At 54.5% G+C, this 27507-nt stretch overlaps 9 protein-coding genes across 9 annotated transcripts; 3 read left to right on the plus strand and 6 right to left on the minus strand.

The window, feature by feature from the left end:
• Positions 1-209: 209 nt before the first annotated feature.
• Positions 210-1512, plus strand: BDZ83DRAFT_122446 (uncharacterized protein). The gene is made up of 2 exons (XM_060501158.1): positions 210-397; positions 457-1512. The coding sequence occupies exons 1-2, from the start codon at positions 311-313 to the stop codon at positions 1417-1419; spliced, it is 1050 nt and encodes a 349-aa protein (XP_060359004.1). The 5' UTR covers positions 210-310; the 3' UTR covers positions 1420-1512.
• Positions 1513-2004: 492 nt separating this feature from the next.
• Positions 2005-4310, minus strand: BDZ83DRAFT_122413 (uncharacterized protein). The gene is made up of 3 exons (XM_060501157.1): positions 3002-4310; positions 2868-2949; positions 2005-2814 (listed from the first exon to the last, which is right to left on the minus strand). Exons 1-3 carry the CDS (start codon positions 3890-3892, stop codon positions 2165-2167), a joined length of 1623 nt encoding a protein of 540 aa, XP_060359005.1. The 5' UTR covers positions 3893-4310; the 3' UTR covers positions 2005-2164.
• Positions 4311-6217: 1907 nt separating this feature from the next.
• Positions 6218-7107, minus strand: BDZ83DRAFT_656921 (uncharacterized protein; the record flags this gene model as incomplete). Its single annotated transcript, XM_060510914.1, has 2 exons — positions 6218-6438; positions 7020-7107. The coding sequence occupies 2 exons, from the start codon at positions 7105-7107 to the stop codon at positions 6218-6220; spliced, it is 309 nt and encodes a 102-aa protein (XP_060359006.1).
• A 2286-nt stretch (positions 7108-9393) lies between these two features.
• Positions 9394-11078, plus strand: BDZ83DRAFT_590989 (major facilitator superfamily transporter; the record flags this gene model as incomplete). The annotated part of the gene is made up of 4 exons (XM_060506387.1): positions 9394-9488; positions 9545-9672; positions 9724-10790; positions 10854-11078. The coding sequence occupies 4 exons, from the start codon at positions 9394-9396 to the stop codon at positions 11076-11078; spliced, it is 1515 nt and encodes a 504-aa protein (XP_060359007.1).
• Positions 11079-12439: 1361 nt separating this feature from the next.
• BDZ83DRAFT_640016 (copper amine oxidase) lies at positions 12440-14973 on the minus strand. The gene is made up of 4 exons (XM_060509463.1): positions 14555-14973; positions 13602-14492; positions 13062-13542; positions 12440-12986 (listed from the first exon to the last, which is right to left on the minus strand). Exons 1-4 carry the CDS (start codon positions 14840-14842, stop codon positions 12595-12597), a joined length of 2052 nt encoding a protein of 683 aa, XP_060359008.1. The 5' UTR covers positions 14843-14973; the 3' UTR covers positions 12440-12594.
• Positions 14974-16275: 1302 nt separating this feature from the next.
• Positions 16276-18109, plus strand: BDZ83DRAFT_640019 (beta-lactamase-like protein). Its single transcript, XM_060509464.1, has one exon. The coding sequence runs from the start codon at positions 16735-16737 to the stop codon at positions 17926-17928; it is 1194 nt and encodes a 397-aa protein (XP_060359009.1). The 5' UTR covers positions 16276-16734; the 3' UTR covers positions 17929-18109.
• Positions 18110-18182: 73 nt separating this feature from the next.
• BDZ83DRAFT_590997 (uncharacterized protein) lies at positions 18183-19682 on the minus strand (the record flags this gene model as incomplete). Its single annotated transcript, XM_060506390.1, has 1 exon — positions 18183-19682. The coding sequence occupies one exon, from the start codon at positions 19680-19682 to the stop codon at positions 18183-18185; it is 1500 nt and encodes a 499-aa protein (XP_060359010.1).
• A 2564-nt stretch (positions 19683-22246) lies between these two features.
• Positions 22247-23110, minus strand: BDZ83DRAFT_765913 (uncharacterized protein; the record flags this gene model as incomplete). Its single annotated transcript, XM_060515259.1, has 2 exons — positions 22247-22700; positions 22834-23110. The coding sequence occupies 2 exons, from the start codon at positions 23108-23110 to the stop codon at positions 22402-22404; spliced, it is 576 nt and encodes a 191-aa protein (XP_060359011.1). The 3' UTR covers positions 22247-22401.
• Positions 23111-24830: 1720 nt separating this feature from the next.
• BDZ83DRAFT_640023 (fungal-specific transcription factor domain-containing protein) lies at positions 24831-25955 on the minus strand. The gene has a single exon (XM_060509465.1). It carries the CDS (start codon positions 25929-25931, stop codon positions 25053-25055), a length of 879 nt encoding a protein of 292 aa, XP_060359012.1. The 5' UTR covers positions 25932-25955; the 3' UTR covers positions 24831-25052.
• Between the last annotated feature and the right edge of the window lie 1552 nt (positions 25956-27507).

The raw sequence follows: 27507 nt of genomic DNA on the forward strand, positions 1-27507 counted from the left end.
GTGAAATGAAATTCCAGCTGGCCAGGCATCTTCTCATGATCCGCCCCGAGAGCTCCGCCCGGGTCCCCACCTTCGCGCCTCGCTCCGGTCGTCATGCTCGGCGGTAATTAAGAGCCGGAGCGTCCAGGAGATCCGGAGGCATTGGTTCATTGGAGCATGATGAAATGTGGCTGAGAAAGTATTCTCGTGATATAAGAGGAACGTTAAGACGATCTGGGAAATAATTGTATGAAGCCATTGAAAATCAAGATCACTTTGATACCGTTGAAGGAATTCTTTGCCACCGCTACCTTTTACAAACCACCTCAAAATGTCTTGGCTGCTAGTTTTTTCCGTCCTCGCCAGCGGTTGCGCCTCTGAGCTCTTCAGCCCAGACAACCACTCGACGTATCTCAACGTTCGCCTTCCTCTCTTATCTGTTACGAAAGAAACCATGTGCTGACAAGGGACCTCAAGACTCGCGTCCCATCCCTCTACAACCTAACCGTCGACCAAACAAGCGGCTCTTACTGGACATCCGCCTTCCTCACAACAACCACAGGAACCCAATACCTCGCCCTCTCCCACATCCTCGGTCCAATCTGCAAGTCCTCCCTCCTGAACCTCGACACCCTCGAGTACAAGAACCATCTCGAATATGGGGCAACCTCCCAGAACTCTTCCGCCAGCACTTCCCAAAATGCAGCCGCCTCTCTCTCTACAGGCACCGGCTTTCAAATCTCTGCCGGAAATGGAGTTTGCGCCCTAGGCTCCACCTCAGCAGACCTCATCTCAGAAATGTACACCACCGGCTCGACCCCAGACTACGCATACAACCTCACCTGGCAAAGCACCTCCAAAGTCCTCCTCAACGGCGGCAACGGTGCCTTCACTTTCGGCCCGGGCTTCGCCAATTCCACGGAGTGGTCTATTCCCGCTAGCAAAACCTACGGCACCCTCACCATTGGTAACAGCAACGAAACTCTCGAGATTGATTCCTCCAAGTCAATGATCTGGTACGACCACCAAAAGGGCGCCGGTGCACCCCAGAAATGGACCTGGTTCCAGCTCCACTTCCCCAACTCTTCCACAAAAGCAAGTATCTGGTCCTATGACTTCGGTGCGCCGTCTTACCAGCTGTACCAATTTGCTACGGCCCGCGTGGGCGAGGAATCGCAGTACGTCCTGCCATTCGACATGGAGACACGGGGCTGCGGCGGTTGGACGTCCCCGAAATCTAACATCACGTACCCCCAGCACTGGGAAATCACCTTTGAGAATGGAGATGTGCTTGACATCAAGTCGATTAGAGAGGACCAAGAGATTTATGGGTCCCAGCAGTTAAGCGACACTGTCTACGCTGGGTACGTTAATGTTTCTGGAAAGTTTCTGGGGGAGGAGGTTGGGTTCGGGGTTGTGGAAATGATTCAGCTGTTTTAAGACGTTTTTTGCGCATGAGCTGGATCGCTTATTGTATACTTCAATCCGAGAAAGGGGAGGTAGTTCTCGAGAGCCTTAGGGTGTTTTCTTCCGTCTTGACGGACCTTCGCGATTTCATATCTGGTTCACACAAAGTGTGTTTAATTTCTTGCCGGTGCTTTTTTCAGCACAAGTAACAATAGCCATCAGAAGGCAATAATGTAAATTACATCAACAAACGGATTAACATGGCGAGGCTTAAAAGGAGACGAGACGGCATGTTCGATAGCCCAACGTATCAAATAGAAGTCATAAATTCGTAACCTGCGCCATCTAACCAAAAAAAGTATACCGGCGAGCCGTCCAGTATGTGGAGGCAATACACCATGTCCGTAAACCTGAACTCGGCATGCGAGACTATCGGGTTGCCAATCCCATCCATACATGTATGCAGATCCCTTCCAAGGATCGCAAAACCAACGGGTTCCTTTTTTTTTTCTATTGGGAATAATAATGGTTAGACCATCCGAAAAAGCCCAGGGCCGTGCTGAAAACCAATGCAACAAAGTCCATCTCGTAAGGTACGAGGTCTGTAAATCGCCTTCTGTACATTCAAATTCGTACTGAACAACAAGTCATGCGCCTAGCCAGCACAGTACCCTTACGTGAGAGTTGCCAGCATAGCGCGCATGATTCCAGGAGGAGGACCTGGGAACTCTCGCGTTAGCCTGGGCTCTGACTCGACGAGACGGTGACGAAGCGTACCTTAGTAGTACTTTGGTACGCTGATGGCCATCCTACCTTTCTTGTCCTTCTCAATTCGCACTCCGCGCCGCGGCTCCTCAACCTTCTCGACCTTCTCCTCGAAGAGGACTACAGCGCCATCGGGCATCTGTTCAGCACGGACGAGTTCACGGCTCCTTCCGTGCTTGCGCTCGTGAAGCTCAGCCTCGAGAGCCTTGATCTCGGATCTGATGTTTTTGCGAGACCGAGACCGGCTACGGCGACGCTCAGCGACTGCCATGGGTCCGATGGGCACCTCTTCGCTGTACTCTCTGCGCTCGTAGACGACTGGTGTTGCGGTCGTCGATGTTGTGTAGGATGTGGAGCTGCGAGCGGGAGAGACATCGCGGATGATGGTAGTCTTGTTGACCACCTCTTGAACGGGAGCGGGAGGTGGTGGTGGAGGCGCCTCATAGTAGACGGATGGGGGAGCCGGAGGATGAGCAGAAACGACGGTTGGGGGCGCGGGAGGCGGCGCCACTGAAGCAGGCGCTGGTGGAGGAGGAGGGACATGGATGACAGTCGGGGGCGGCGGGGGAAGGGCAGCAACCGGTGGAGGGATGGTGTAGATCTCCTCGTGGCGTTCTTCGTGCTTGCCGGCCGATGACCGAGCTGCGGCAATCTCCAATTCACCTAGCATCAAGTTAGCGGCAGTCGAATGACTAAATACACATGGAATCACTTACTCTGCTTGTACTCCTCGCTGAGCTTCAGGAGTTCATCGATGTTATCCTGGCCAAGAGCCTTGAGCACGATGATGGTGTTACCCTGGGAAATCTGTTAGTCTAAGGTTGGCGCACTCGGTTGACTCGAAACTTGCCTCTTCAATGTAAGGATACTCCAGGTCGATGAGCGCACGCTTAGAAACCAGGCGTTGCGGGATGCGGGTCTTGCCCTTCTTCGGGTATGAGCTGCGAACAGTCGTCGCGGTCTTGGTTGTGGTGCTGGTCGACCTGCTGGAGGTGCTGCTTGATCGGGAGCTGCTTCGGTGCGAGCTCTTTCTGGTTGACCTTGACACCCTAGACTCTCGGCTGCGATCTCTACGCCGACGTGAAGTAACGACCTCACGCTCCTTCACCCGCTCAGGCATGCCACGGAACTCCTCGTCGCCATAGTAGCCTGGCTCGGCGATCTGGATCTCGTCGTATCGTTGAGATGGTGCGGGGCCCAGCTGGCGGGTGCGGGGCAGAGGGATTGGAACGTATGGAGGAGCCCGGTAATCGTCGCGAGGGCGAACATCTTCTCGGCGGGCTGGCGGGGGGTATTCCTCACGCTCATAAAAGCGGAGGGGACGACGGTCAAAAGTGTCGAGGGAAGACTGACGACGGAGCATGGTCGGGCGGCGTGGTGGCGAGGCCTCACGGACTTCTCGTTGCTCTTTTTCAAAGAAAAGGCGACGGTCAAACTCCCTGTCGAGAGGCTCTCCACGACGAGGACCATAACGGTCTTCTTCGACGTAGCGGCGGTCTCTTACAAAATCCTCTTCGTATCCACCGCGGTGTCCGCGGTCAAATGGGCCACGGTCGAAGCGCTCATCTGAGTGATCTCTGCCGCGGCGAGGCGGTGGGCGATAGTCGTCACGTTCCTCGAAGCGGCTTCTCTCCTCAAATCTGCTTCGTTCGTCGGGATAGCGACGATCATCTGGATAGCGGTCTCGCTCCCGTTCTTGCATGAAGCGGTCGCGGTCCCAGCGCTCAGCACGGCCGGCCATTTTGATTGATGGTTAACGTATGTGTGGTTGGAAATGAAAGTAAAGTCGTTCTCGGGTATCACAAAATATTGCTAAAAAATAGCAGTGGTCGTGAAATTAGGGATCCGGGATGTCACAGGTGATGGGTTGTTCCCGGGAAATTGTGGAATGATCGGGTGGTGACAGGAGTTCGTGGTTGTGAATCTCGAGAGAAGTCGCTCGTATTGCAAGAGTCGAGAATCAGGGCGATGACGACACCTCTAGGGAGAGAGGGACAGAAGAGAGCGAAGAAAGAGGGGAAAAGCGGGAATAATGTGTATGATCCAGTGTCGCAGCAGAGAGCGAGCGAGTGAGTGGTGGATGGCTGGCTGGCCCCCTAACGTAAGGTATGCGAACCCAGGCCAATAGCGCCGGTAGTGTCGGTGAAGGCCGTTGACCCGCCTTGGGTCCAGTGGGCTATTTTGGAATTTGGATTGGATAATGGAGTAGCGGCGCCGCCCTGCGTTGGAGTGGCGTGCGAGTGGCTTCTTCCAGGGTTTATGAGACTGGTATGTGACACTGTAACACTGACAGTGTATGGTGTAAGGTGCGCAGTGTCTGCGGCGATGATGAGTGGGTGAGTGAGTGAGTGAGTGAGGCAGGCGATGAACCCCTCTTTGTCGTTTGGCTGACTGATGTTTGGTAGTGGGCAAAAGACGAGTGATGTGATGGGAAGCCGGACTGAACTCGACAAGTGACTGGACTCGGTGTTCTAGACTCTCTTGTATGTGTCGTGTGTGGTGGTAGGCGTGGGTGGTAATCGGCCTATGAGAAGGCAATGTGAAGCCAGGAAGCAACCTGGAACTCTACCAGCTGACCTCACGAAAATGGGCCTGTGACAGTAGACCCGATAATGGTCCTCCGTCTACTCGACACTCCCCAACAACGATCCTGGGACTGAACTGTTCTTGCCGAACCACCGGAGCTGCGAAATGCGATGCGGGCAGTCGCACTGGTCCAAGCCGTGAGTTGTGTCGTTTTTAAGGGTCCTTGCGAAAAGAGAACAGACAGACGAAAAGGTGGTGGCTGGGAAGAAACGAGGCGGTTTTGTAGTTTTAGTCTTGGACACGACACGGAGATTTGTGGTGGAGTGGAAAAGCAGGCTTCTTGGAACGACGGACGGAAGCCAGGACAGGGTTGGCTTGGTTCGTCAGACTGAACGAGGAAGATGGTGGTGTTGGCGATGCTGCTTGAGCGATGATCCCAGCTTGATCTGGCCTTCTCTGGATGGTCCAACGGTCTGGTAGGGAGAAGATGGCTGTTGTTAGCTATGCGACGGACGGATGGCCCGCAGCTCTCCCGCCTGATGCAAGAAACACCAATAGGGATGCAAAAGTGCATCCGAACTCGATATCCAAAGCCTGTTTCATTGTTGGACAGGCTGTTGACCGCAGCATGGCATTTTGCGTGAGGAGCGACAGTGATTGTCGGTCCTTAACGAGGGCCATCAGCGCCGTATCGGTCATCGCATCCGTCGTCCAAACCTGGCGGGGGACTAGAGGGCTGTGGCAACAAGGCTACTCCTTGTAGAAAGCCCTTCCCGAGGCCTGCGTCGTTGCTTTTCGCTGCGATTCTGCCCATCTGACCATTCCAGACCCGGTCCAACGCGGCCTTTAGCCTCAGTGGCCCAGTCCGCTTTTGTGCCCTCTCGAACCTGACGTCGCCGCTTGGGCAGCCATCGACGGGGCGCCTATTTGGAAAAGCGCAGCCAGGAGTGAGTCCAGGACTCCATTCCGGGCCAGATCTGCCAGCCTGCGCACAGCGGGATCCCCGTACGGAGCCTTGGAGCCCGCTATGGGTGTCCCATCATCCATGGACCGCGGTCCCGTCGTTGGGCTTGAACGGATCGACGGGAAATGGAGAGGATGGGGGATGCCAGACAGTCGGATGGGTGGGTGGAAAAAGAGGTTAATTGCCGTCCGGGCGGCGTAATAGTGGGATGGGCCGACGTTGGAAACTTCCAAAACTCTTTTTCGCTGTCAAGTGTCTCGTTCTTTCGTCTCGTCTGCCCTTTGGCATTGCGTTCGCTCCCGCCTCGGGCCTTGCCTTGCGCTTCCTCTTCCGCAGAACACAGTTGGAAACTGGCGGGCTTCTCTGCCGTCACTGTGCTTATGCTGCGACTCGCTGCGCCAAATTGCCTTGCTCAGCTTTGTCTCTGTGGGGGTTCGAGTTGACCGCCACCCTGCTCGATGACGTCGGGTACCAAATATTGGTGCGGTCTGCACTCTAGACGCTGTGTGCCCATTGCCCAACCAGCCGCCGTCTGGTCTGGGGCACTACGGCAGTGATAAGGCGTCCCGGTGTGGGCTATGAGAGTCGCGAATCGTGAGCCGTGGTGGATGTGTGAGAGGGGCCCTTGGACTCTGAAGCCTTGGGAGAATTGTAATTCTCCACTGTCGAAGCGACTTGGGTGCCCGATGGCGGCCCTATTGGCCGTTGAGGGACGTTGGGAACCGGGGTGTCCCCATTCCGGGGGAGCATTTGTAGTTTGCGCTTGTGATTTTGGCATTGTTCTCTTTGTGCGCGGGCTATTGTTTGTCAAATTACAGTTTTGCTTGCCCTCTACCTGTTGGAGGCAGAGTAAATGTTGTCGGAACTTCACACAGCGGCGTAGGTGAGGCTGACTCGATGGCATACGAGAATCGAACGAGGCGAGGCAGCTTTGTGCGATGTGGTTTGGAAAAAGAATGTCGTGTCAGGTTTCGTCGAGTTGTCCTTCGGGTCCAACCATTGCGAACTCCGTAGATACGTATTTTGCTGTCTGCTCCTTCCCTCGACTCAGAGGTGAGGTGTGTTATCTGCTCCGACACGTATCTGCTTATATCATCAGAGAGATAAGATAAGAAGATACACGTGCGAGTCCCGCCATGATGGGTCCCATTTGCCCAATCAAGTCGATCCTCCGGTACGTACTCGAGACTGGAATTCTATTGGTCCATACAGAGGAAGCTCAGGCGATGCCTCCCCTCTCAAAGTTCTCAACCCATTAACCACGAACCCACGACTCCATTGCTATCGTTCGTTTCCATCATACTGTGTATCAACTTCTGGGAACTCCCCAGATCGACCGCGGATTCTAGACCGGACTGCCGCTCGAAGGGGCCATTACCTGGTTGTTGCTTTCTCAAACTAAACCTCTCAAAGAAACTTCGATCAAACCGTTTCCTCCCATAGCCAGGGCACCCAGCACCAACCATCTCGAGTCAAGCACAGCACGTTGGGCAAAGAAACCATGGGTGTGGTAGATATTCACCAGCAGCCCTCGCCCAACCGCTTGGGCGACCACATCTCCGGAAATCAATGCATTATGAAGCCTCAAGGAACACACGAGCCGCCTTAGTCGATGCGTTCAGTGTGTCTCCAAGCGATCAATCCACGCCATCTCGCGTGGGACCATGTACGGAGTACAGCCACGGCCCAGTCTGGCGGGATTTGACGCTATCGACGTTAAGCTTAGCTTTTCCCGCTTCTCCAGGTTCTGGGCTTCGGATGTGCCCCTTTCCATCCCCGGATCAGCTCCCCCCATCAAATATCATGGCAGAATGGGGTCTCGATCGTGGGCAATCATCGGTCTTGATTAACGACATTGCTTTGCTGGGTCAATGACCATTTGGGCAAGAGTTCGCCGAAGCCGCCAAGGACAACAACAGTTGTTCGCTCGGATGGCGCCAAAAATGACCACCCCCGTGGAACAAGATGAGGCATTTCATTTGCCAAGAGAAGACGCCCATGGTCTGCCTTGTCAGCTCGGAACCCGTTGACACAAGCCGTGGACGCTTTCCGTACGGCGCAGAGCACCAACCCCGCCAGGCCAAGTCGCAAAGAGAGGACTTCCGAACCCCCTTTCCGATAGTCGATGAATCCAGATCCGATGAAAAAGGACGCCATCGCAATGAGGAATTTGGCGCCTTCTTATACCACCGGTGGTTCCGAGCTAGCGGAATACTCAACAATCTATTGACCTGTTGCGGATTTAGGAATGAATATGATCTGGCGGACTTTCCGAGGAGCGGATATCCCGGATTTCTGAGCGGTCTTCACTGCAAGCAGAAGTCAGCAAAACGCCTCAACAAGCCAAAGATCAGCTGGCCACAGCATCCGAACACCAAAAGCAAAGTTGGAGAATTGGAAGTTGGGGGTCGACCTGTCGAAAGCGAGAGGGGTAGGGGACAGCAACGTGGTGACCCAGCCTATTCACAACCATGGACGACTAGACGTCGACTAAACTCCGCCGGACCCCAATTTGAGTTCCATCACCACGACTCCAAGGTTGGCACGTCGCAATAGCGGATGAAGCCGCGCGCGTTCACGGGAAAACCAACTCAACCATTCGCGACATCTTCCAATCGGCTTTCCGGAGGTCTTGCATCTGATATATGATGCGGCGCTCAAACGCCGTTCTTGACAAGGTCCAGCTACCTAGTTCGCATCCGCCCCACGCACGCACGCACGCACGAACGGCAGCTGCAACTGTGCCCGGTGAGGTTTCTCTCCCGTCTAAATGCAAGCCCGAATCTAAAGTCCGCGGCCTGTAATCTAAGCTCATGCTCTGGTTGCCGACTAGGAGTGCCGAAATTCACTCCCGAAACGTGTCGGGAATGGAGCGTGATCTGCATTCCTCCCCAGTTACGCCGAGTTGAGCCTAGTCGACATGGAAGGCTGGACAAGGGCTGCTTGCGACCAAAGCCGTTGTCGACGAGTCTGGAGAGGGAGAGGCACAGAAGCTGGCGCAATGTGATGCTCTATTCGGGAAGCTGCAGTTCTGGCATCTGCTTATCGGCACGGCTGCAAGAGAAGACTCGGTCAAATATTCGTGTCTGCTGCTGCAGTAACCTCGAAGGAGCAGCTGCTGCAGCGCGTAAACATACATCCATCTCATCACATCGCCAATCTTGCACCATTGTTGCTTGTTCGCCATCCCTGAGACTGGCATCGTTGCAACGGTCGTAGCAGACCCAAATTACCATCTCAACACGTCATCAGAGTGCGCATCTTCCTCACTGGCTGGCATGTCCCCCGATGTGGGAGTGGAATGGATCCGATAACATGGGCCGCGGTGCTGCAAGTGGTGCTTGGTGCTGGCTTGGTGCCGTTTCCCGAACTCGCACCCGATGCAGATTGGATGTGAAAAGAGGCGTCCGCTCTGGTGGATGTCTACCCCGCGTTGTTTGGTGTGTGGGATAACCCGTCTGGGGTAGCTAGGTGCCACGCCTCCACCCCCAATCTGGGTCAAGGGGGAAAGACAAGGGTCGCTAATGAGATATCTATCTCGCCAGCCTGGACCAGCCTACGGGATTTCCAGCTGGCCCCCTTGAGACAGTGTTTTGTTGAGTCAGTCGTCTCGACATTGAAAAGGGTCCTTCATCCCCTGCCAGATTCTAGAGTCTTTCCTACCCCAGGTCACCTCTTCGATACCACGCCGAAGTCGACATTTCGCCCACAAAGGCATTCGGCTGAGCGACGCACCGCGTTCTCCTTTCATCATGAGTAACGATAAGCCCACCGTCGAGAACATCGACGACATCAACGCCAAGATGGCGCAAAGGTCCTCGTACGACGCGAAGCTTGACCCAGAGAAGTAAGACACATACAGCGCACTACTACCCAGGGACCTGGTTGACATTTTATCGTCAGGCACACAGAGCAGTCTCTGGCGTACGACCCAACCGTAGAGAGAAAGCTTAGACTCAAGATCGATCTCATGATTGTGCCGACGGTCGCCCTGCTTTACCTCTTCTGCTTCATTGACAGAGCCAACATTGGTATGTCTTTCGCCCCGTTACAATGTTGACAATGACTTACAACTCCCCCAGGCAACGCTCGCATTGCAGGTCTCGAGAAGGACCTCGGCATGGCAGGTTACGACTACAATGGAACCCTCAGCGTCTTCTACATCAGCTACATTCTCTTCGAAATCCCCGCCAACATCCTCTGCAAGGTCATGGGGCCTGGATGGTTCCTCCCCCTTACCACCTTGCTCTTCGGTATCTGCTCCGTCGGCACCGCTTTCGTCCACACCGTCCCACAGCTCATGGCAGTCCGATTCCTACTCGGCATCTTTGAGGCTGGCATGTTGCCAGGTATTGCCTACTACCTGTCTCGTTGGTACCGACGATCCGAACTCGCCTTCCGTCTCAGCTTGTACATTGTTATGGCGCCTTTGGCCGGTGCCTTTGGTGGTCTCTTGGCCTCTGCCATTCTCCGTCTTGATGGATTCGGAAGCATCCATACATGGCGCATGATCTTCGCCATTGAAGGAATCATCACGATTGGACTGGCACTCATCGGCTTCATCACTCTGACCGACCGCCCCGCCTCTGCTCGCTGGCTCACTGAGGCTGAAAAGGACCTCGCCGAGACTCGTGTTCGCTCTGAGCGCGTTGGTCAGACCCAAGTCCTCGATAAGATGGACACCAAGAAACTCCGCCGGGGAATCTTCGCCCCTGTTACATTAGCAACATCTTTTGTCTTCCTACTGAACAACGTCACTGTCCAAGGTCTTGCTTTCTTCCTGCCGACGATCGTCAGGGGTATCTACCCCACGGCCACTGTTCAGCGCCAACAACTCTTCACCGTCCCTCCATACGTTGTAGGAGCCTTCTTCACCGTCCTGCTGCCACTGCTTAGCTGGCGCCTCGACCGCCGACAGATCTTCTTCATGATGTCTGCACCGCTAGCGATGATCGGTTATATCATGTTCCTGGCTTCGAAGGACCTCTCAGTGCGCTACGGTGCCACCTTCCTCATCACATCAGCCGTGTTCGCCCTCGGCGCCCTCACGAACGCCCAGGTCGCCGCGAACGTCGTGTCCGACACGGCACGCAGCGCAGCGATTGGAACGAACGTCATGTTTGGCAATGTTGGAGGTCTCATTTCAACTGTAAGACTCCCCCCCCCCCTTCCCCATTGTAGCATTTGATTGTATACTAACTCATGGCTTTAGTGGGCTTTCTTGCCATGGGACGCACCCAACTACCCAATCGGCAACGGATTGAACCTGGCAACCTGCAGTATGATCTTGATCACCTCGACTCTCACGTTGTTCTGGATGAAGCGGGACAACCGCAGACGCGAGGCCCGAAACGTCGAGGCCGAGTTGCAGGGCTTGTCGAGACAAGAGGAGAGTGATTTGGATTGGAAGCACCCTGCTTTCAGGTGGAAGCCTTAGATGGCTCCAGGAAGCGAGGAATATTTGCTTGAGGGATTTAGCCATACAATACGACAAACTCTTTGTCGAATTGATTATACCATCACATGATGATATGACGTGTATTTTTTTAAGCGAATTCGACCATTTCTTCTACCATTCAATGGTGTATTCAAAGTAACTTACCTTGAAAGATTTGTAACGCGACCCTGAAATTGAAAGTTAGCAGGTACGACTGCCTGCCCTGAGACCTTCCGTTGAGGGGATGCTGCCTCATTCGTTGGAAGGGGGGGGGGGTTCCTTCTGATTCTCTTTCTCTTCTTCTTTCTCTCAACCTCCTCGCCCTTTCAACGTCATCAACTGGAGTTTGGTATATTCATCTTTCTCCCTCTGTTACCCCGAACGCTATCATCACGACGTACAATCTGCAGTCATGGCTACTCCCAACGGCACAGAGTCACCCAATCTCCGCAGAGGTGAGCTAGCCTCTTTCCCTCGCCCAGTACCTTCTATATGTTAATGTCTCGCAGAAGAACTCGATACTCGGTTCAATTCGATCCTGCTGCTGGCCAATGGTGCGTTTCCTCGCTCCTATTTGGAGGAGACAGCTGCAGAGCTGCTTATAGAGCGAGATTTGCCTTCTGAAGAACGAGCCGTTCTTCATACTTTGCTCCGTTCACCCTTTGTGGGCTAGGTCGAGCACTGGGAAGAGGCCCTTCGACGCCTCGAGTCATACAGGTTCTCCGTTTCGCTCTTCGAGCATTTCAAGTTGGAAGTCGTGCAGTCGGCCATCACCATGGCGGAAAAGAAGCTCATAAAGGGGGCCGCGACAAAGTCATCGTCGACCGCGCGGTGAATGAGAGAATGTTCGTGTCATTCCTTTTCTGGGGTCCATACCACCCTACTTCGAAGACGGCGAGGCTAACGTAATCGGAATCACAGGGTTGAACCAGAAGTCATGCTGGGTCTCCTTGCCAACAAGGGCGAGCTGAAGCTGTTCCTCAAGCGATCGATTGCTGCCATGGGTGGCGTCTCTCTTGACAGACAGCCCGCTTATGATGCCGAGACGAGTTTGCTTCTTAAAGACCTTATTGCTCGTCTGAGACCCACCGACAAGGCTGCGGAAGCTGCCTGCACGGATAGCACCGACTCCGATTCTCAAGTCGAACTCTAGAAGTTTCCTGCTGTCGATATTGTTTGGCAGGCATGGATTATTCTGCCTTTGGCACCTAGCGGACGTATATCATGGGCGACCAGTATCGACTCTCATTCTTGAGATAATCGTGCTCGTTTAATCGCACTCAACGGTCAGGTCTTTGCAGGGATGACTAATGGCAGAGCTCTGGTCCCTCTCGATTGAAGTGAGGCCTTGGAAAAACGCTGCGGCTCAGCAGAGAACATGACTATATCACATAGTATGCAAGAAAAGCAGCTATGCGCTGTCATATGAAAATTGCTGTTCAATACTATGTGCATGCCTTAATATCTATCTAAAACGCTTCATCCAAGATTCCTCAGCCCAGAAACCACCACCACCTCACAACTTACTCTTCCCCGGCGCACAGCACGACTCACCCGCAGCCGCGCCTCCCGTAAAAGCAAGCTTGCTCACCCCATCCGCCGCCTCCAGCGCGCCCTTGCCGGCCGCGACCTGGCTCGGGGTGCTGCAGTAGCTAGGCGGGACGTCCATGACAGGGTTGCTAGCGAAGAAGTTGCGGGGGCGCAGGAGGAGGGTGATGGGTTCCACGGGCATGATGGGGAAGTCCTCGGGCGCGGGGATATGGGTGACGCCAAAGGTGTGCCAGAGGACAATGTCCTCTTGCTCGATGGACTCTGTGCCGTCGCCGATCCATTCTGGGATGCCGGAGGAGGGCTCGCCTGAGGTTTGGGGGACGTGGCGGCCTGCGGGCCAGAGTTCGTCGTCGCGGTCTGTTGGGGTTGGTCAGTTCTCCGTTCATCCAGTCTTATAGAGGTTAAGGGTAGAAAGGAGGAAGGGAAACTTACACTTTGTGACGTGCACAGCGTGTCTTGCAAAACCAGCGCGCTTCCACACCAACGACCCCTCCTTGGGCAACAGCCCAGGAACCTCCCTACTAACAAGCTTATAACTCGCCGGCTTCCCGCTGTACGGATGCAGCTTATCCGTGTTGGCAATCTCCCACGTGCGGCTCGTCGACCCGTCGTAGTCGGTCTTTGACTTGCCCGTGGTATCGAGCTTGGTCTTCTTGGCGTAAAAGGCGTTTCCGTAAAAGTTCTCGGGGGACCCGACGGGCGCGTCGGAGGCGACGGCGTCGGCGACGAAGACTGTGTTGCGGGGGCCGTCGATGTTTGCGTCGACGCGCAGGCAGAAGAGGTGCTGGTGGTTGTGGGCGTTGACGCCAGGGTAGACTTGGGTGCCCCAGCCTTTTGTGTCTTCGCCTGGGTTGAGGGAGTAGGTGTTTAGGATGCCGGTGAGTTTGATTTCGGGCTGGATTGTGCCGTCTTGCTGGTGGGGTGTTAGTCTCTCGTCATTCTAATGTGATGCAATGAATGGGGAGGGCCTACGTGGAAGATCCATTGGATTGCGTATTCGTAGTTTGCAGCGGTGAAGATTTGCTGGATGATGAGCTTGCGGCCACGGGTGACAATGACAGAGTCGTCGCGGAAGTCGGTGTGCTTGAACAAGATGCCGCTGTCCTCCTCGTGGATGCAAATGGCGTTCTTGATGGTGCGCACGCCGCCGTTGCGGGTGGGGAACTCGGCGTCCAGGTAGTGGATCTCGCCCTTGCAGTCACAGCCGAGCGAGAGGCTGTTGGTCATGTATCCGGCGCCGTACTCTCCCAGATCAAATGCGTGCTTGCGCTGGTGAGGGTGCTCCGGGTTTCCGTAGGGCACGACCATCTCCGCGAGGGACAGGCGGTAAAAGATGGGGCGGACATTGCCCTTGTCGTTGTAGGTGATATTGCTGAGGACGATGCCCTCGCGGTAGTTGAAGCCGATGTGGAAGTTCCAGTTCTGCCAGGAGATCTGGCGGCCTTGCATCTGGAAGGAGACGCCCTGGGGCTGAGTGATATTGATGGGCTTGAGGTCGGTGCGGTAGCCGCCGGACTGCTTCTTCACGGCGGCCGGGGTGTAGTCGACCGGGGCGGCCTTGCTGAGGGGCCGGCGGACGGTGGGGATGTCGATGGCGATGATGGCCTGCTTGTCGGCGTCGTAGATGGGGCAGAAGTCGAGAGGGTACTGGTACTGGCAGGTGTCCGGGTCCGGGCGGTAGTACATGAGGGCCTGCTGGAGGCGGATGGTGTTGCCATGGCGCTCGTCGTAGCCGATTGTCCAGGGGTCGCAGTAGACCTTGTGCATGTCTGATTTGGGGATGCCGGAGATTTCGCACTGCTCGATGACCTTCGGGTCGGTGCGGCAGATGTGTTCGACGATTTGGAGTTCTTCCATTGTGATCTGTGGTTGTGGTGTTAGTCTTGGACTTGCGAGGGACATGATCGCGGTGGAGGGGGACTGACGATAGGCTGCACGCCCTGCATGAGCTCCCACTTGGTGATGGCGCCCGAGGCGAGGTCAACGAGACCATCGTAGACCTTGCCGCCCTTTGCGATGACGACGACGTCGGCGATGCGGGCGGGGAGGGGTGTTTTCGAGGGCGAGGCGAGCCATGTTGTCAATTCGGCTTTGCGGGGTTCGTGAAGGGAGACGACGTTGAAGAAGACATCGCCGTGGGCCTTTGTGACGGCGGCGATGGCCTTCTCAATCTCTGCGGAAGAGAGAGGATCTAGAGGGTGCGGCGGTGCCATTGTGTGTATCTCTGTGGTGCGTTAAGATTCTCTGCGTGTGTGGTTATACAGGTTTCCTTGTCACCGAGAAAAGTGTTGCGAGAGGTCAATGGCGAGTGTGGAGGGTATCGAGAGAAATGCGACTGATGATTGAGGGATGTTGAGCTCTAGATAAAGCTACAGCTTATATCTCCAAATCGATCAAGGGGATCCCCAGAGTGAGGCCCCTCACCCCTCTTCTTCCGTCCAGGAGCGCGCAAGATAGGCGCGCTCTCTCATTCTCATCCGATGCGCGACTCATCCCTCCAAGACCAGCCGGATCAGGCAATGCAAGCCCATGGTGACCTGGGGTATATCTCGGGGGCCGTTCAGACGACAAACGAGTGTGCACTGTACCTTGCACAAGCGATGTGGCGCGTCATGCCAATTGGCAAAAGGCAGCTGTAAGCCGTTGCAATTCGATAAGTCAAGTCATTGGACACGGTGGAGAAGTCGGAACTGGTTTGATAAGAGCTTTTAGTCTATTAGGACAGCGGAATTGAGGTACAGGATAGGATGGAAGTTGTAAGGCGTGGTCAACGTTTTGTCTGGTCGACCCGATAAGGACGGTCGCACACAGACTGTGCATTAGCTGCGAATTTCCGACGGTTCGTCTTCCGGGACTCGAGAGAACTCCATCAAACTCCAGGTTAGCTCAAGCGCGGGGGACAAGGAGGAATCGTTGGTCTTCGAAAGTGATGCGGAAGAAGAGACATGGAGGGGAGAGACACATGGAAGAAAGTGGGGGGAAGGACGAGACGAGGGGCTGGATGGGGAAACCCTAGACGATAAGCTCTGGCCCTCCAACCTCCGGGTGTCCTTATCAGAGGTGGACCCTGTCGGACCCACTCTCCGGGACCGGAGGTATCGGTTTGGACGGCTGTTTTGGTGGGGCCCTGCTCGGAACCGCAGGCGCTGCCAGGTTCGGGCGAGCGGTGACTGCTCTGGCCATTCAGCACACGCCGGGTAAAATCGCCTAATCAAGTTTAGCCCCTGATCCTGACCACTCAGGATGAAGCTGTGAGTTGTCATCGTCGAATGCTTTACCTAAAGGCACTTCAACCAACTTTTAGAACTCTTTCATCTCACCGATAGGACTAACCCGTTTCTTGCCCAAATGTGCGAAAGTGCGAAAGTGCGAAAGGCCAGCTGGACGTTAGAGTCTTGGATCAGGGTCCGATCCCTACGGCAGGATATCGAGCTCTTTTGAAATGGTTCTGGATGGAGTAACCTGCCCTACAAATCGTGCAGCGGGAGTGTTATCGCTCAACATTAAGGTACCTAATCTGTGCCATTCGGCAGGATGCCATGTGCCGTGCAGCCACGTGAAGGGCGCAGCAATCCAGGCTGCCAAGCACATCGCAGCGTGGTCTTGAACTCTGCATCAATTTTAGAAGGTAATCACCTATTTTACTGGTAGGAATACCTTACCTTGGTGATGGACGTGACCAATTGCAGCAAAGCCGCATGCAAAACGACGATGGAGGCAGGTCGCGCAATATCCGATGCATCGGGGTTAAGGGCGCTCTTGATGACGTCAGCAAAATTTCTGCCAGCGATGCGCACACTCAATGCCTCAACTGTGACTTTGGTCTGGTGGAAGTTGAATGGAACATCATTAGCCACACCGTCTGACCTATTGCTTGGGCAAAGTTGGACCCCTAACTCATCATCAGCCTCTCTGGAATAAGGTACGTTTCTGTTGTCTGCCATTCGATCAACCTTGAGGTTGTGGCAACCAACCAACTGAGCCACACCAGAGTCATCCTCAACTGGAAGAGTCATCGGGATTAGGGGATCTTCTGAGGCACCAAAACGAAGCGCAAGAGCATTTGCAGAGGCTCTTTCCGGGACAAACCCTTCTTCTTGGTTGCATGATCAAGAGCTTGCAGCGCAGACTCCAAATAGGATATTTCAATTTCCGGAGCATTTCAAGCATTCTATCCGTACTGTCTAGAAACTCGGCAGCTCCAGCTACCCCGGATCTACCCCGGGCCCAGATTTCCCCGGCCCCGGTTCCGACGCCGTCCTTCTCAACTCCCGCCCCCCTACCCACCCACTCAGCCCAGACACTGCTCCCAGCCGACACCACAATGGCCACATTCGCAACCCCTCTGCCGCAATCAAGCCGGTCCGAGATCCTCGAATGGCGCTTCCCCAAACCCTACCACCAATACGTCTTGACCGGCAAGTCCAGAGCAGCATGGCACACCTCCTTCGTCATCCCCCAACTCAACCTCCTTCTCGATGCAGGCCTCGTCGTGAACAACCTACGCCCGAAACACATCTTCATCACCCACGGCCACTCAGACCACTGCCTCCTCGCCCCGGCCTTCACCAAGCGCGAAGACCCACCAGACATCTTCTGCCCCGTCGAGATGAAGAAGGCTTTTGACGACTTTTGCCTAGCAAAGACCCTCCTCAACCGCGGCGGTCTCACGACCAGCAGCGACGCCGAGGCCGTGGGTCTCAAGGTCGACGGCAAGGGCACCGACGAGGAGGGCAGGACGGAAGGGGAGAGGGCCTTTCTGGGAACGCACGTCACGACGGCCGTCAAACATGGCGACGTGGTACCGCTGCGACGTCTCAAGGGCATGGACGCCCTCGTGTTCCAGTGCGACCATAACGTCCCCGCTGTGGGCTACGTCTTCCGGACAACGACGCACAAGCTCAAGGCCGAGTACACCTCGCTCCCCGGCTCTGAGCTCAAGAGCCTGCGGCAGTCGGGCGTAGAGCTGACGGCACCCGTGACGACACCCGTGTTTGCGTTCCTTGGGGATACGACGGCGTCGACGCTGGCTGCTGAGCCGGAGTGGTTGGCGCAGGGAATTCCAGTGGTGATTACCGAGTGCAGTTTCTTGTTTGATGAGCATGATGCGCAGGCGGAAAAGACGAAGCATACCAAGTGGAAGGATCTCGACAAGGTAGTGCGCAAGTGGCCCAGGACGACGTTTATTTTGACGCACTTCAGTATGAGGTATAGTAACAAGGATGTTGTTGCTTTCTTCAATGGGTTGGAGGATCCGCCAAAGAATATTGTCGTTTGGGCAGATGGACAACCAGAGTAAAGGGGTCAGATGGGATAGAGACAGCATTGATAGAGGTCGTTTGTATGAATCAAGCGAGAGATACTTAATTCTTAGATGAGTAGATGCCAAGAACATCCAGAGCATTTATAAACTAGGGACTCTTTCATAGACTATCAAACCCCGATAGACACGCTAATATGATGAGGCATACACACTGACAACCCACGAAACGCCCTTTCAACCAGGCAAGATATCAGGCCCATGTCAGTCAACTGAACAACACGAGCCTACCATCACTGCACCTTCATCCCAGCAAAAACATCACTCGTCATAGCCGTCCACAAATCCATCAGATAATTCTTCCTCGGCGCCCACCGCCCCGACCCAGCCTTGGGAAACACCTTGGCCGCGTTCCGCACGTACGTAGACTTGAGCGGCATCATCGCGTTCGGCTTCATATTCGGATCCTCGAGCAGCGGCGTCACCGCCCTTAACCTCTTCTTCTCCATCCCACGCCACAACCGCACCAGAAACGAGCTCGTCGCCTCCGCGCCGAGCGTCCACGACGCGTTGGCGTACCCGAACACGTAGGCCATATTCGGCATATCCTGGAGCATGCAGCCCTTGAAAGCGAACTTCGTGTTGGGGTCCACGCGCCGGCCGTCTACGGAGAGGGCGATTGAACCGGCGAAGCGGATTTTCAGACCTGTCGCTGTCACGATGATGTCTGGGTGGAGAACTCTTCCGGACTTCAACACGATGCCGGAGCCCGTCACCTCTTCAATGGTATCCGTCACGACGTCCGCCTTCCCAGACCGCAGCGCCTGATAAAAGTCCGAATTCGGACACACGCAGAGGCGCTGTTCCCAGGGGTTATACCGCGGCTTAAAGTGCGGATCGAGCGGGATATTCGGCGGCAACTGCTTCTTTGCCGCACCCAGCAGGAACCGGCGCGCGGAGCCGGGGAACCACTGGCAGTAGTAGTACAAGATATACGACAACATGAAGTACTGCACTCGCAGGAGCCGGCTCGAGACGGATTTCGGCAAGATGGAGAGCATGAAGCGCTGCAGGCCGGCTTTGCGGGAGGGCATGCCGATGATGTAGGTAGGGCTGCGCTGGAGCATCGTCACGCGCGCGGCGTCGGTGGCGATGTTGGGGAGGAGGGTGACGGCCGTGGCGCCGCTGCCTATGATGACGACGTTTTTGTTGGTGTAGTCTAGGTCCTTTGGCCAGAATTGCGGGTGGACGAGTTGGCCTTGGAAGGTGTCGATGCCGGGGATCGCGGCGGCGAGGGGCTGTTCGTAGTCGTAGTATCCCGTGCCGAGGACGACGAACCGCGCGGCGATGGTCTTTGTCTGTTGCTTTTCGCTTGCTCCTTCAACTCCCCCTGCGACCGAGGACTTGAGGATCCATCTGCAGGTCGCCGAGTTCCAGTCCGCGGAGGCGACTTGGTGGTTGTACTTTATGTGTCTATCGATGCCGTGCTCGGAGGCTGATTCTTCGAGGTAGGCGCATATTTCGGGACCGCCTGCGAGGTGGTTCTCGCCCTTCCAGGGGTTCCATGAGAAGCCAAAGGTGTAGATGTCCGAGTCGGAGCGGATGCCGGGGTACTGAAAGAGGTCCCACGTCCCGCCCATCCTCGGACGGCCTTCGAGGATGGCGTAGCTTGCATTCTTCGGGCCGTGGGCTTGGAGGTAATACGCAGTGTTGATACCAGATATGCCGGCGCCGATGATGACATAGTCGTAGATCTCGTCTACCTTGAGGTCTGCGGGATGAGTTGACGCCATTGTAATGGTGATGCTAGTTAGTACACAAACGTCTACGGTGTGACGAGCAAAAAGACTCCTATGAGAAAGCGCACATGGGGCTCTGCCACCTTTTGTATGATTCATGTGAACGACTATCTACTACATGAACAGCATACCCACCTCGCACCATCTGAACCAACCAATGTCCGACCGTGGCGAGGGCCCTACGCTCTGATTTCCTAATCAAGGGTCGCAAAAACGCAGAGTTGCCGAGGCTTGCGAGATGGGATGAAACCTAGAAGCCCACGTCCAATGTGTTTCTCGACCTGTTTTACCAAGCAATCCGTCACACCACCTAATGGGGGAAGAGGAACTCGGGGTATCGGCGTGTTCGTTCGGCCTCCGTTTCTCTATGGAAGACCCGTTTGTGGTGCACACTATGTCAAAAGACCATGATTCATACTTGCAAGTAGGTAGTCGATGGTGAGGGGAATAGGTCCAGCCAAGGAAAGCACTGCATGAACCCACCTTCGACAACTGAGTTGTCAAATATGTGGGTTTAGACCGTCTCGTTGTCATTGATACTCTAAGTGTGACTTCACCTCTTTCCTACGGGCGTCCGCGGGTGCGGAGAGAATACTAGTGTCTCAAGAACAAACCCCATTGCCCCCACGCATTGACCTAGCTTTCCAAGTTGCCTCGGCTGTTGGTCTCGCTTTAGACGCGATCATGAGATCGGATGACGATCTTTAGGACGAGACGGGGCCCGGAAAACGACACCCCCGATAAGACAACATGAACGCAGCTTTCCGAATGCGAAAGTCCCATGTCGGTCGGTGCATGTGCGGGGCCTCCGTTGGACTTATAGTCTCCCCGATCGGCTCCGGGCCGTATGAGTGCTCTCCCGTGCAAGTACTAGGTTGCTCCCGCCCCCGCGCCCCCCGCATCTTTACTTGACATCCGGCCATCCGGCACTTGTGTAAGGTTGAAGATAGAGCTTGGTATCTTGCGTCCTACCCCGTGGGGAAAGCGCAGTGATAGTGAGAAGTATAAAGTAGTACTAATGTTAATATCAACTTAGATGATTGACTTGTTTTCTTCCTAGCTTGAGACTCCGGGCTCGCGTCTGAACAGCTCTTGACAGATCCCCGATTAATCAAGGTCTCGAGAACAAGCCCGAAGAATGCCGCAAGGAAGCCAAACTCTCAGTCTCACAACAAGCCGCCTGCCTCCCGGACTTGAGCTGAGTCGGAGTTTCGGACAGCTGAGCTTAACATGAGAGTGCTCACAAAATCGCCAGCAAATTTGCGATTAGTCAACATCTTGGTTGCGAAGTCTTGCGTTCTGGGGGCCATGATTGACCGGTTCATTTCAAAGGCCAGGTGTTTGTCATTCTTCTGACCAGTCTTCGGTCTCCGTTGCGGACATGGTACAAAAAGGAGTGATTCACTCGGGGATTGCTGATATACAGCAAGAGATCATTCAATTGAGCCGTCAACACTTGAAGATTAGCAAACATAGACAAAGTACGGTTACGTCGACGAGTAGATGGAGTCTTTGAGGGCTAGACACTTCCCAAGTGACCAGACTTAAAGATAAGGAGTGTCGGGAGATCTTCGACAGGGCCGTCGCAACCTCGGTCTCTGCGCCCCGCTGGGAAGCTCCCGCAGCAATACAACCCCTCTTGCGGGACCGTGAGTGGCCATGCTTGTTTGAGTTGCCCACATGAGGTTAGTATACTTGGCCATTATAACATTTGAACATGAGAGCTTGCGTTTCTACCTTGAAATAGTTAATTCCTCGAGTCCTGATTCTCGTGGCCTTTCTTGAGTAGCTAAAGCATGCGTGATCAACCCTCTCTGTAGTCCTTGTCACCAGCATCTAGACCACAACGGGTTTCACTTGCCTAAACTGAGAAATACTTGCCAATTGGTCAAATATTTCCGCCAATGTAAACTCGCAAGGATTCTCTCTTCAACCGACGTTTGATCATGAGCTTTCTGACCGTAGAGTTCATTACTTATGAGGGTCAACAATCCAAGGTCCACAGAGTGAAGTCTTCCCTAAGCCAATACCTATATGGATGTGAGGGCCTTGATACGTCCAATAAATGATGAGTTCCGCCCTAGAATTAATTTGGCACAAGGAACGTGCAGACCGAAGATATTCAACTTAATTGACGAGGGAATACGGGCGATATTTTGCGCAAGCATGTGTGAAATACGATCAAAGGAGTGTCATTTTATCATTGTTCATCGCCGTGATCAAATTTGACCTGCTCAAGCACAGGCATCTATCAAAAGGTGAAGATGCTCGAGCTCGAGCTCAATGCGTAAATGTTCTATAATTAGGATTAAACAACTAACCCCATCTTCGACAATGTCGTCCTCCAAACCAGCACCTCCGTTCAAGATACGAAATACAGACGATTACGCATGACTCATAGCCCTGAGTAAGTGATCTTGTAAAGTCGTAAGATGAGAGTGCCCCGCCCTGGCCATTGAGTTCCCTGTCAGAAAGATGGCCTTGATTTGACTGTGTCGTGTGAGGTCGTTGATAGAAGAAGAGTCGGGCTGAGTATGTAGGTCGCCGGCCTCTGGGTATATCCGTCCATAAGTCATGATGTAAAAGTGGTGTTGTGAAGAAGAAATAATGATGCAAACAGCCGCCTGCCCTGGTTTCCTCCGCCAGGCCAAAACATTCTCGGTGAAGTAATCAATTCTTTCCAGATTGACCTTTCATCCTAGCTGAGATCAATTCATTGCGCGACCGCAGCGGCTACTGCTACTCCGACAAAGGCGATGAGCATAGCGAGACTTGAGTCAGATTGGCGACCTGCAGCATTGACGGGCGACGACGTCGAGAACGGGGGACTGGTAGGGAGGGGATTCCATGTGTCTCCGCCGCCACCGCCTTGCGTTGCCGAAGCGGACGCAGAACCTCCACCGCCGGCACCTCCAGACGCCGTAGCTGTTGCGGTCGCAGGCGATGAAGCGAACGAAGATCCCGAGATGGCTGAGACGAATGACCCGGATACCGTTGAGCCACCAACAGCCCCTGCGCCGACACAACCACAGACTTGGTCATGTTAGCCTTTCTGTTCAAAAAAGATTGATTGCCGCTGGTGACCAACAGGCCATGATAAGAGGCACTTATAGACAAAATGTCCTTCGAGAAAGGAAGAACTTACCAGACGAAGCTCCGTTGATGACGGCCTGGAACGATGCGGCAGGGCAGCCCGTCGCAACACAGGGTTCAATGGCGGCGTAGAGAGCCGCTTCTTGTCCACACTGACATGAGAAGTCGAGGCTATCGCAGCCTACAAAAGACGCACCGTCGAGGAAACAGCTTTGCGCGCAGGAAGGAATAGCTGTGACGGCGACGCTCGCGCAGTTTTCCGCCGCCACCACACCGCTCGCCAGCAACACCGCGCCGGCAACGAGACGAGTGAAGTTCTTCTTCATCATGATATAATATATTGTATGTCTCTGTACTCTTCTTGACCGAGTATTGTTTGGTTAAGCGATTGTGAAGTTTGGTCGAATTGGGAGATGGTGAAACGAGGAGTGCTTCAAGGAGTCTTGTTGAACATGGAGATGGAGCGTCCAATTCGTTCCTGGGTGGTCTGGATACATGCAGGAGAAAGGGAGAATGGGGGACAAGCTTCCTTTGTGGAGGGAGACTGTATGAAAACCCTGCATGGGGGAGGGGGTGGGAGTGGGAACGGGGACATAGAAAAGGGAACAACCGACAATCACGTTTGTCCTATTGTCACCCACTTCGCGATAAACACCACACCACTCATAGCCAGAGCTCTAGACCAGCAAGCCTGGGCTTCCTTCAGCTGCACGTTGCAGCTCAGCTAGCTTCCTCGGGAGCTATCTAATTTCCCTCACAGGTTTTCGCTTTCACATGTGGGCTGCTATGCTCCCGACCGGCGGCTGGTCGGCATGAGGTCATGTCCGTCGAGCCGTAAATGGGAATATCATCACTAATACGACGCAGGTGGAGAGGGATGTCACCCACACCAGCGCACACACACACCAGCACACCAAAATTTTTCACTTAGTAAGGCAAGGTAGTTGTCGTTCTTCCATTGCGCTATCTACTCGGCCGACTTCTCCTCATCCACTTTCCCCCGCAGTCAACCCCGGGGGGTCTGGGGACGGCGATGCCTTCCGATATGGGGCAAGACGCGGGGGAATCGGCAGGGATGCCCGAGGGGGAATGGCGCTGATCCTTCTGGCCCTGGCACTACTGCGTACGGCAAAGTCGCAGGTGTTGCTCTTTTAAGCTTTTTCCTTGGGGGCGCGGACGAATCGTTTGTCTGATGATTGACTTGGCCGTTGGGATGGGCGAGCCATTTTGCCCAAGTCTTGGACACCGGTCCGACCAGGAAGAGGCGCTGGCCTCGCGCTACATCAAGTTGGGAGCTTGGTGGCAGGGGTTGGGGTAGACAACACCCTGGCGATGTGATTTGATGTGCAGGTGATAAGCTGGCTGACTGAATCCACCATGAATGGACCGAGGCTGGTAGAGGACGCACGCGACAAACATTTGATTGTGATTTTCCATCTCGTATTTGGGCGAGATGGTGGCACCGTTCCTCGTAAGAGAGATCTTGACGGACAAGGCGGATGAAGATGATGCTTCGAAGTGGCGAGCCAATCAAGGCTTCTAGCAACTTACTTACATCAATTGACCTCCCAGACCGTTGGAAAAGGCTCACCGGTGGCTTACTTAAGTTCCTCTCTGCTAGTGCTAGGCCTCACCAACGCAGCCAATTGTTGGTAATATCGTATGAGCCACTAACAGACTGCTAAGACATTCTGCTACCCCAACTTCAATCGGTTGGACGAGGTCACCAAGCAAAAGGTTTGACATAATTTAGGAGGAATTGACGGCGTAATTAATTCCGTAAATAATAAAGGGACGGCATAAGGGAGACATTAGATTAGCCCGCGTGCGAGGATTGGAGGGAGAGAGACACAGCTTGTAATGTTATGTTCTTCACACTCGTCTTCCAAGATTCTCCCATCTGAAAAGTCTGGACTTCTTGACGCACTTCGGAAATTAGACGAAAATGGCTGCATGTACCTGGCCTATCACAGGCTAAATTCGCCTGTACTTTGCCATCTCCAGCCTGCAGGCTTTCTAGCCGATGTCACCAACTTTGTTATGGTGCCAGGCTGCTAATCCATGCATCAGAAAGCGTGTTTTTCCCGACCGCGACTTGTTAGAGTATTGGGGGCTATCTATGACTCTGTTATTGTTTCGATTAGATCAAGAGTATATCTGGCATTTGATCAGAAGCCGAACTTAAGCTTCTTTGCAACTCTCTGTAGTCACATGCAACGACAGATCTGTGCATGCATACGACCGTACTATCATCACGAATGTATGATAAAGCTAACCGAGGAGCGTCTCCAGCCCTTCTTCCTCCATGACATCTATCCAGTGGACATGGTCGGCAATCCTCAATTCCGGATCAATCACTCTGTCTCCCCGGCCCATGCGCGACCATACCTTGACAAGAAGAGTCATGGCACGCTGTATGGTGCGTAGGCCAATGATTTGGTAGGTCCGGGACAATCTCTGGAGGACAGATTTTCTCCATCGCTTGATACTGTAGTTAAAAGTGTACTGTTCTGACGTAAATTGGCCCTCATCCGCTATCTTGATTTTGCCAAGGACTGAGCCGGCGATAGTGATTACCAGAGTCTGTGTTGCGATGGTCCGAGAGTCGTCCGGCATGGTTTCGAGGGTACTCAAGATGTCAAAAGCAAGCCTCAGTAACAGCTGTGAAGGTCTGTCTATCCCATCGCAAGATATACGAACTGCTGGATCCGACTCAAGACGAGCTTTGGCCAGCTCCGGAAAGGCGCGGTACAGTTCCAAACAGCCACTCAGTTGGTAGCAATGGGCAAGTTGAAGGAAGTGAATGGGTGGGGCTTTGATATCGCCGGTGTCCTTGATGGATGACAGCCTAGGGAGCTTGGTTCTGCGGATTTGATTTTCCAATAAAGAAGCTTCGCCAAGGAGATTTTCGTACGCCACTTTTTCGAAGGTTCTGATTTTGTTTGACAACATAGTGCGCATGAGTGATCTTTTCCTTCGTACAAGCGAACCAACTTTCGCTAGGTAAATGAACACTGAAGTTCCAACACCAGTCCAGGGACAGACATATGAAGGGGGTATCATGTCGATTTCGAGGAAAGGATCAAGGTAAGAAAGTGAGTCGGCTAATTGATCAACAAGGAAAGAGACAAGCACTTCCCAGTACACCATCGATGAAACAACTTCCCTCTCGCCTAATTTTTCTTGGCATCTGCTGTTAGTGAATGAGTGAGCCTACCACCAAATTACTAACAGCCGAAAACTCTTCACCTCCCCTTGCCGGAGCCCGCATCCGCGATGGCCTCACAGCCGCCGTCGGGCACCGGACTGATGTCGGCCGACCAAGCCGACCCCGAACCAGGCTCCGGGACACCTCCGGAGCCGAACCCCACCTCAAGAGCTAAGCGACGCCGCGACGCCGAGGCACAGCCGACCCGGCCCAGCCTAACGGGAAGCCAGCTTGATGCCACCACCGACGCCCCTACCTCGGCCGAGGGGCCCGCAGCCTCTACCGCATCTGCTCCGAGCGGATCTGCCACAGGGTCCGTCTTGACAGCCCTTGCAGAAGAAGCTAGACAGTACGAGGCACGGAAAGACGTCTTTCTGACCATTGCACGGTCCGTCGACAGCGTTGTCGCCAGCTTTGACGGTTCTAGAAAGCAGATCGCGAAAGAAGCCACTGCCTATGTCATTCAAACCCTCAAGAGACTGATCAATCACGAGACAAGCCCAATAGCGGCCCGGAGTTGGGCGGCTGTCGTCGCACCGATGGCGGGCAACACCACTGCGGCGACCCGGAGCGGCCAGAGCTGCCAGAGCTCTGCCCGCCCGAAGGCCACACTCCCCGCCGAGGATCAGCCGCAGGCGCAGCCGAAGGAGGACCTCCGCATCTTTGCCCGCGTCCCGGAAGAAAGCTTAGCGGCCGCTCGGAAGATCGCACCGTTCGCCGTACGACAGATCGTCTGTAAGGCCGTTGGCCTGGGGCTAGCGGACCTTCCCCACGTCTACCATATCAGCACAGGTTACTCTCTGAAGCCGCGAAACAAGCAAATACAGGAAAGACTACTTACAAGTAAGGCAAAGCTGGCGGAATGCCTCGGCGCCCACCAAGTCGAGACGCCTATCAAGTGGCACACATACGTTGTGCCGCGATGCCCAACAAAACTACACAGCATTGGCGGGGACGTCCTGGACCCAGCCACACTCGTTGAAGATGAGGTCTTCGCACAGACAGGACAGAAGCCTGTCCTTGCTCGACCGTCCCGCCTTGGGCCCAACCCAGTCACGAACGAAATATCTTGGCTCATATCATTCACATCAGAGGTCACGCCCTTCAGGCTCTTCAACCAAAGCGGCAGATCTCTGCCCATCAAAAAACGAAGGACGCTCATCCGACATGACCCCGGCTGCCAGGGCTACCACGCCAACCGGTTCTGCGGACGACGACCGACTTGCAGCAACTGCGGAAGACCTTCCGACTCACACGAAACGGGACCTTGCATGGCCAGGCCCCAGTGTCCCAACTGCTGCGGCCCCTTCCAAGCCGGCCACACAGACTGCCCAGCGAGGCCCTCGGTCGTAAACGGCGTCGTCTCCCTTCCCGGTCGAAAGGAGCGGGCTCGGATCCGGAAGGCCGGCCAGAAAGCATCGGACACTCTGTACAAGGCTACTCGATCCGACAGTAGCCAGGAGGCGGCAGGCGTCCCTACCTCCACCAGCCAGAACCAGCAACCCGGCGCCAAGCGCG

This window comes from Colletotrichum acutatum, assembly GCF_030867785.1.
Source record: "Colletotrichum acutatum strain CBS 112980 chromosome Unknown BDZ83scaffold_163, whole genome shotgun sequence".
Lineage (NCBI taxonomy): Eukaryota > Fungi > Ascomycota > Sordariomycetes > Glomerellales > Glomerellaceae > Colletotrichum > Colletotrichum acutatum.